Source organism: Rhopalosiphum padi, chromosome 3, assembly GCF_020882245.1.
Source record: "Rhopalosiphum padi isolate XX-2018 chromosome 3, ASM2088224v1, whole genome shotgun sequence".
NCBI classification, from domain to species: Eukaryota; Metazoa; Arthropoda; class Insecta; order Hemiptera; family Aphididae; genus Rhopalosiphum; species Rhopalosiphum padi.
In genome coordinates, this window is record NC_083599.1 from 3,128,801 (window position 1) to 3,137,803 (window position 9,003).

Below are 9,003 nucleotides of genomic sequence, written 5' to 3' on the forward strand. Positions count from 1 at the left end.
TAAACTAAATAGTGAATACTTATATACTCGTTTACTCATATTAGAGTAAATTCTATTAGCATTTAATATTTTTACTTTAATCTTTATAATAGGAATATCTAGTTCAAATTTGTTTTATACATTTTATCTGTGTTATTTGTAGTTTTGCAACCAATAAATTAATTGTATTATTGAGTTTAATAACTCAAATGTTAAAATGTCGTAATAAAGTATTGTGGTTTTTGATAGTAGGTTTAATAGTTTGTCTACAAAACACGCATGTTATGAATGTTTGTTTATTATAAATACCTATTATGTACCTAAGACAGTGAGTTGTGTATTTTTTATGGACATTGATTTTACAATATGTACATATTATACCATGTATAAATAATAATCAATGATATGACTATATTAGTACAGTACATATTTTATTTTAGTCTGCTAATTTATGAACTAAGCGATTGGAATAATAATCTAACCTTTTTACGAAAAATCCCATTTTTATTCTTGCGAAGTCTATATTTTTTTTTTGTAGCAACCCACCAAATTGTGAGATTAAACAATGCTTCTCAAATATGAATGTAGGTATATAATTAATGAATTTTATACCAGTAATTTTATTTTTATAAGTTTTTTAAATCATGATGAAAGGACCCCAAATTTTCAAGGTGATCATATGCATAATAAATAGTATAAAAATATTCTGTTTTAATATACAAAATCAAAATTATGGTAAGTAAAATGTATGAAAAACATATTTATTTTTGACAATGTTTTTATTACTCGTATTTTCACCTATGTAAGATGAGTAATGTTATTAATTGCCATTATTCTAAATAACTTCATAGGTGTATATGTTTACAACGCATAATATACCTATATATTAGTATATTTCTGCAATAAAAGTTTTGAAAATAAAAATTAATAACAATTATCACATAAATAATATAGAAATAAAATAACTATTATATTTGATGTGCTTAAAAATAATATTGTAGCACGAATTATTTTGAATATGTGATCCTGAAATTCATTCGAGATATTTTTTCTGTATAAAGAACTTAACAGTATACAGTAGACTCCGCTTATAAGACTCACGGATATAAGGTTCAGTCGCTTATTAGACTCAAAATCGTCTGGAACAGTCCGGAGTATCAAAATACATTAAAAAAAAATCGGTTATAAGAATCAACACTTCGGTTATAAGACTCAAATTTCGTAAAATAAATATTAGAAAATAAACTTTTTTGGTTATAATTTAGAAATAAATTGGTATTGAAAAATTAAATAATATTCGTGTTGATTATTTCTAGTTTTTGTTGGTACATTATAACGTACAATAATTTTTAACGCAGATAAAAGTTCACATTTATCGCAACGATTATCGTTATTATATTTTCGGAATATTAGAACAAAATAAAAAACAAACTAAAATTACAAATTTTTTTAAATAAATAATAAATACATTTTACATACATCCTTTATAATTGTTTATTAATGTATAATTTTTATAATATTTTTATATGTAATATTTACCTATTATAATTTTATTTTTTTTTTATCAGGATTATAAAATTTATTCAATAATAAGTATGTAATATGTAATTTGTGTTAAAGTATTAAAATTAAAGCAAAATATGTAGTAAAATAAAATTTATAAATACGTAATTAATTTTTTTTTCCACTTCGCCTATAGATTCATTCGGTTATAAGACTCACTTTGTGCTGGTCCCAAAGTGAGTCTTATAAGCGGCGTCTACTGTATTTATTATGAGAATTTTAAATTTAAAACAATTTTGACAATTTTGTACATACGCACAACTAGGTACACAATTTTTTTTAAAATTAAACCCTCCTTTTTGAGTTTGAATTTGAATTAGTTTAATTTTTTTAGCAACATTGACCTATAAAGTTTTTTTCCATCATAAATATTGACTTATCAAGAATAAATTAAAGTTTCGATTTATTCATATTATGTATTATTAATTATTTATTATCGTATATTTTTTAACAGTTTAAAAACAATTTAAAAGTTTGCTTTTGCATAATTTTTTTTGAAAACTCAAGTGATGTATCATAAGAACAAAATCACATACAACGATGGAACTTAGTAAAATTGTAGTTTGACTGATAAAATATACAACATGCATAAATCTTAACTGTATTAAACTCACTATCGATATAAACATTTTTAAGATAGAAAAAAACTTAATAGATCAAAGTTTAAGAAAATAATTAATTAAATTCAAATTTTAACTCAAAAACTGGGTCGTAATTAAAAAAAAAGTTTGTTTTGCTTTGCGTGCGTGATAATTTTTTTAATAAATACCTATAATAATATTATATCTTTTATATACAGAAAAAATCCCAAATGATATTCAGGGTCAAATATTCGAAATATTTCGCGCTACCTTAATGTCGAACATCTGTATAGAATTAATAACATTCTTAATTATTATACTTTATGAAGTGGTATTAGTTTCTTATACCACGATGTTTAAAAATAACACAAAAGTGTATTGCCATTTGTACGTCCTGTTAATTTTTTTTAAATTAGTTAATCAGTACATATACTATACAATACTATACAACTAGATTATATATCTTGTCTTCAGACAAAATGTAAAACGATAACAATTTTTTTTAGATTTACATTTTTTTAACTAAAACTACATTCAACTATAAATTATAGCTTTATACTTTATAGTAAAAGTATCTACATAATAATTTTATAATTGGTCTAAACGCTGTTATTTTAAACATATTTCGATTATAGTCAAATACTCTTGGATAATTACATTACATAATATAAATAATATGATGTTTATAATTTATGGTAATAAGATATAACTAAAATTTGGTCAGATGTTATTTGTAAAATGTTTATGTTGGACATGTAAATTATAAAGTATTTAAAGTTATACGGCATGTATATCAAGGATCTCCAAACTACAGATAAGTTTTAACCGGCCCTCTATAAAGGACGGTAAATAATCTAAAAATATGTGAAATATTCTAAGTCGTTATCACGCACACGTATCAATTATCACTTATATAGGGGAAAAAACACCTTTTTCATAATTTTAATTATTATTAAAATTAATTCTAAGTATTATAAGAATTATTTTTTAATATTTATAATAAGTGTACATATTATATTTCTAAAAAATTAAAAATTATATATGTTCATACATTTTGGCCCACTAAGAGCGTTAGATAATTTGTGTGACCCTTGAATAATAATAATAATTTTGGAGACCCTTGTTGTATATTGTCGTATGGTTAATCGTATAATATTAGTATCTATAAGACCTCTACCTACTAATTGAATTAATGTTAGGTATTTCTTCAATTCCTAAAATTTCTCTTATTTCATACAATACTAATATGTAACTTGAATAGAAATATTTTGGTATGTATCACAATTAAAAAATAATTACTGGCTTTTTAACTGTTGTCATAAAATTCTCTACTGTATATTTTATTTTTAAGAGTACTGCAGACGATTTTAGGTCATGCGTCACTCTTGAGCTTTTGATAAGTTTTCTTCTAGTAATAATAATTATATCAAATATCACATTAAATAATTAGTAAAACGTTATCATAATGATTACTTTTTAAGTAAATATTCGCTTTGACGAACGTTGACCAACAACTAACAATGTATAACTATAACAATAATATCGTGAGATATATTGATTTCAAGAAATCTAAGATTATTTTTTTTTTATTATTATTATTACAAAAGTATATTTCGCCTAATTATAATTTTATCAATAATAATTATCCTTCATTTTTGTAAAGAATATTGAAACAAACATATACATTTTGTGTCATTGCTCGTTATTATAATAAGAGATAAATACAATTTATCAAACTAAATACTAATCGTTAGTATAGTCATTCAATTTTGATGTTAGATTTTTGCGCACAATTACTAATTATACTATATTATTTTCTTCGTTATTATTAGTATAAAAATATAAAAATATGAAATCATCTTTTACATTATCGGATTGTATTGACAATGGGAAAATTAAAATTATATGAATCTTATATCCAGGTTATTGGTATTGGACAAAAAAAAAATACGTGTTACTTGTAAAAAAAAAGAAAATCTATAGTTTAACAAATAGTTATTCCTCATAATAGTTAATAATAAAATTGGTTCAAAATAATATTTGGCGTACATAGTACACACATTATTATAATGTTGGTCGCCTTGTAATTCCCTATAATACTGTTTGAGATGAAGATCGAATACAACACAATATTATAGACAACACACTGTACGATGTGAGATCGAAGTAGGTACATGGTATACCTATTCGGGTTCCAAATGATATTGTATAGGATTCAAATTCTATTATGGTCATCGGAGGACAGTCGGGTTTCCAACGAATTTTTGGATAAACGAGTTCGACCGGCGGACACCCGCTGGTAAGTGCAAAATGCGTGTTATTTTTTGGTAGGCACCAGCGATCATTATTCATCAATAAGTACGTATGGGAATAAATACACGAAATGACAAGATGGTCAACAGTCAACAACAACAAAATTAATGGTTTTAGATAGGTACACAAAACCGCCCTCGTCCTTTCAGAATTCGGACAGTATAGCTCACGACAAAAGGACATACCAGTTATATCTACCACCACCAATTTATTATCGATTTAACACACCCGCCATTCAGCCATCCCTTTACACATAGGTACATCTAAGAATAATGTCGTACAATGCACATTGTGTTTTAATACATTATTTTTATCGTGAGTACACATCAACATGCAGAAAAGACACGTTTCGGCAAGTCGTTTTTTTCTGTGTTAGTATGTTATTGGTATTATTTGATATTTCGCTATTATAATACTGTACATACAATAGAACACAAACGTATTTTAAATTATCGCCCGTTTGTTCACGATTGAAATGATAAAACGAACTGTGAGGAGTGAGGACTGAAATGATAACCCCCGGTGCACCTCGCCTGAACTCTGACGTTAACTTCCAGTTTTCGCCTTACTCGGTGTAATCAGCTGCTGCCTGCTGTAGTAGTGTAGTATTCACTATCGAGCGATTCGGCGCGCCGACTGGTACTACGGTGTGCGCCCACCACACCATTCCCATTTCCAATAACGTATAATTCAGTTTTCAGTTACTGCTCGTCAGTTTTAAATTGTACGTCGATACTCGCACGACATATCGTAGTCATACACTTACGATTTTGTTTCGGTGCTCGCCTACGTTGTATAAATTATATTATATTATAATATATTTATATATATACATAAAAATGGGCTGCGTATCCAGCAAGAGAAAAACTGGTTCGACTCCATCGAGTTCGATCATGTTCAAAGTGAGTAGCGGCACCGTTTATAATTTATAAATAATTTATTATTATATTTTTTTTTTTTTTTTATAACTTTTTTGCGTTAATATTTTTATGAAAACTAATGATTGTTTTACGAAAATGTCTTGCAGGTTACAAACATAGATTACAGTGGTAATGAAATAAACCATGGTCAAATTGAAATCACTGACAGCGATCTAGTAATGCATTATGCAAATGAAAAATCAAACATTTCATGTCCACTGAGGACAATCCGACGCTACGGATATGAAGATTTTATGTTCTGCTTCGAAGCTGGCCGCTCGTCACCCTATGGTGAAGGAATATTTGCATTTAGAAGCAAAGATGCAGATAATATTTTCAATTCTATCAAAGGAAAATTGCAGGTATCATTGATTGGTTTAGTATTAGTATATTTTAGTATAAAACAAATGTTTTTATTTTCTTATATTTCTATATAGGTACCTAATATTCACATGTAACAATTCAGAACTATTTTGTACATTTATAAAAATAGTGAAATTACTGAAATTGTTAAATAGATGTAAAACTTCACTTTTATTGATTATTAACTATACTTTAGATTTAAAATTGTTTATTTTGAGAACTTTTGATTTAAGGCGCCTGGTGCCATTATAATTTATTCTGTCTTGTAGAATCAACCAAATTAGATTATTTTTTTTTTGTTAACAGAGAAAAATATTCTACACCCCATTTTTCAATAATTTAATCAAAAATCTTATAATATGTCTGTACAAACTCTCTTAATAAAAGATAAGTGGAAATATATTATTATTAAGAAGACGTTTTACCCGTATGTGTTGTCTCTCTCTTACTAATGTAAATCATAGCAAATTTGCGTTCAGCAGAACAGATTTTGTGGTGTTAGCTTTAATATTAGAGTAAATTCACCTATTATCAAACTTAAAGATAATACTATTATCTAGGGCATCTTATAGGTTTTTATTGATATCTTAATTTTTAAGTAAATTATAGTTATGTAAAATATTAAACTTTAAAATGCTCGTAATTCGCTTAAAAATTAAAATATCAATAAAAGCCTATAAGATGCCCTAGATAATATTATTACCTTTAAGTTTGATAATAGGTAAATTGACTCTAATATTAAAACTAACATCACAAAATGAGTTCTGCTGAACGCAAATATGCTATGATCTACATTAGTAAGACAGAGACAACACATGCGGGTATAACGTCCTCTTAAAGAGTGGCAACTATAAATTAAAATATAATTTTCAAATTTTGAAAAATTTGTATACACAAAATCGGAATCGCAAATAATAAAATAATAATAATACATAGTAGATATTTACATGAATTTGTCAATAAAATTAAAATAGTAATTTATTCATATTATACAAGTATATAATAGTAAAATATTTTTGATTTAATGTAGGCCAATTTATTATTTGTTTTATTAAATATTGACTATTTTATATCATACTACTTTTATATTGTGTGTCTATAAAAATTCAATAAAATTAGACTAATATTCAAATAATTTGTACCTCCATAGTAGTTGGTACTATTTTAGGAGTAAAAAATGTATATAATATATTATTTTAGTATTATTATTAATATATTTAAGTTTAAATATATCATAATAGCTTTTTAAATACTTGAGTTATATCTTTTGTGCATATTCTAATGATTTTATGAGCAAATTATTTGATAAACATTAAATGTAAATTATATAAATAATACATTTTATGATGTTTTCTTAAGCGTTTAAAGCAATTTCATAAAGAAGCAACCACTATATCACTAATTACTATATAATTTATGTACCTATGACAAATTATAATTCACAATTATTTAAATTACTACAACACCAATTATTATTATTTTTTCTTGTTAAAACAAATATTTAGATTAATAACAAAAACTTTTGATTAAAAAAATATTTTTATTTTAGATTTTAAATGAAACGAATATGGCTAAAGATATGTCTTCTGAAGTACATTTTTATTCTGGCCAACCACGCACAAACAGAGATAAGCTTGAAGAGGTTTATGATGAAGTCAAATTTAGTGGAATAAGAAGCCGCAAAGAATCAAGTAAGAATGAAGAATCTCCATACCTCGATTTAAGCATTCCACCCTGTGCTACGTATGAAAATATGTTAAACGCCAATGAAAATAACGAGTTGGTATATAGTGGTAATTCTTATGTGACTCCTAAAGAAGAAGTTACTTATACTGAAGTTGAAATTGCTGTTTGTAAGACTAAAAATAAGAAAGAGTTGCCTGCAGTTCCCCCTAAAAAAGAAACAACAGAATATACAGTTATTGATTTTGAACGTACAAGACACTTAACTAATAGAAATTTGTTCAAATGTCCTTATCAACCGGGAACAAAAAGAACTAGACATGATATTGGAGCAGTTACTCCTTAATATTATTAGACTACTACACTTGTTTGCCTACATAAAGTTTTTAATATTTTAATTGAACTATGAGATCAGCCTATTAAAGATCTTTAATAATTGACATTTTTTTTATTAATTAAATATTATTTATTTAAATTAATTTTTATTTCATTAACTTTTATATTTTCACTCAACAAATTTTTACAATACAATTTTTGACATTATTTTTAGAAAAGATGCTTTTACATTTTAGATAACAAATAAATTCCTGTTATAAAAAACAAAATCTGCTATTTGTGTAATACTTTTTCAAAGTGTACATGCAGTTTTTGGTGGGAATCTTAATGATCCCATTTGTACTTTGATGAATTTAAGTTGTGGGGTGGGAAGTAGAGTGCACTCCTAAATTAATGCGAAAACAACTAATAGTGGCTTCGTTAACAAAGTAGTTTAGGCCTTACTGACCACCACACACTCCAAATATTTGTTATGTTTTTTACATCATTATTTTATAAGCATAAAATATAAATTATTTAATAATTTACTAAAAATGTACTGAATCACATATTATTAAAATATGTTTGTGATAAATTATCTGAATAAGATTTAAGGTTCATTTTTGTTATTTAAAATAGATATATTGTTGCATTTAATTGGATAATATTTGTTTATATTTTATAAAATAAGGTAGTTATTACTTTGATGTAAAATTCTACCAATGTACTATCAAATACTCATTAGAAATAAATATGAACATATTGTGTTAAGAAAAAATATAATGAATTACAAGTAATAATAAAATGTATTTTTTCAGTAAGTTTATACCTACTAATAAAAACTTCTTTATATATATTTTTTTGTAATCACTCTTATTGTGATTGACTGTAAGTTTGTGCATAAAGTTAAGCACTTAAAAAAAAACTGATTAATTTTGAATTATATACTTAAATATGAAATTATTGTGTGTAAAAGTAAAATTATGTGCCAAAATGTATTGTTTAAGCAATAATATTACGTATAAATGTATTCTTTATATATAACTATTACTATTTGTTTATTAAGTGTTTAGACCATTATTAACTATAAAAAAATCTTATTGAAAATCTATGTGTTAATTGACAATAGTATGTAAGTAATAATTTGTCAAAAACTGATATTTAATATTTATTTTGTAGATTTAAAGTACTTAATAGTTATTGCAGTATGGTTTACTTTTTCTTCAATATTTAGTGATTAAGTAATAATACATTTATTCATAAAATATAACAGATTTTTTTATTAA

The 9,003-nt window shown here is 25.0% G+C and overlaps 1 protein-coding gene across 1 annotated transcript; it reads left to right on the top strand.

Moving 5' to 3' along the window:
• The first annotated feature begins 5,275 nt into the window (after nucleotides 1–5,275).
• Nucleotides 5,276–7,986, top strand: LOC132924707 (uncharacterized). The gene is made up of 3 exons (XM_060989149.1): nucleotides 5,276–5,338; nucleotides 5,464–5,718; nucleotides 7,269–7,986. The coding sequence occupies exons 1-3, from the start codon at nucleotides 5,276–5,278 to the stop codon at nucleotides 7,746–7,748; spliced, it is 798 nt and encodes a 265-aa protein (XP_060845132.1). The 3' UTR covers nucleotides 7,749–7,986.
• The last annotated feature ends 1,017 nt before the right edge of the window (nucleotides 7,987–9,003 follow it).

Excerpts from the sequence above, each read along its gene's own strand:
- LOC132924707 (XM_060989149.1), top strand. The coding sequence starts at position 5,276 with ATGGGCTGCGTATCCAGCAAGAGAAAAACTGGTTCGACTCCATCGAGT. Across the intron at positions 5,339-5,463 it reads CGAGTTCGATCATGTTCAAA|GTTACAAACATAGATTACAG; the intron begins GTGAGTAGCGGC and ends AATGTCTTGCAG. Across the intron at positions 5,719-7,268 it reads CTATCAAAGGAAAATTGCAG|ATTTTAAATGAAACGAATAT; the intron begins GTATCATTGATT and ends TTTTTATTTTAG.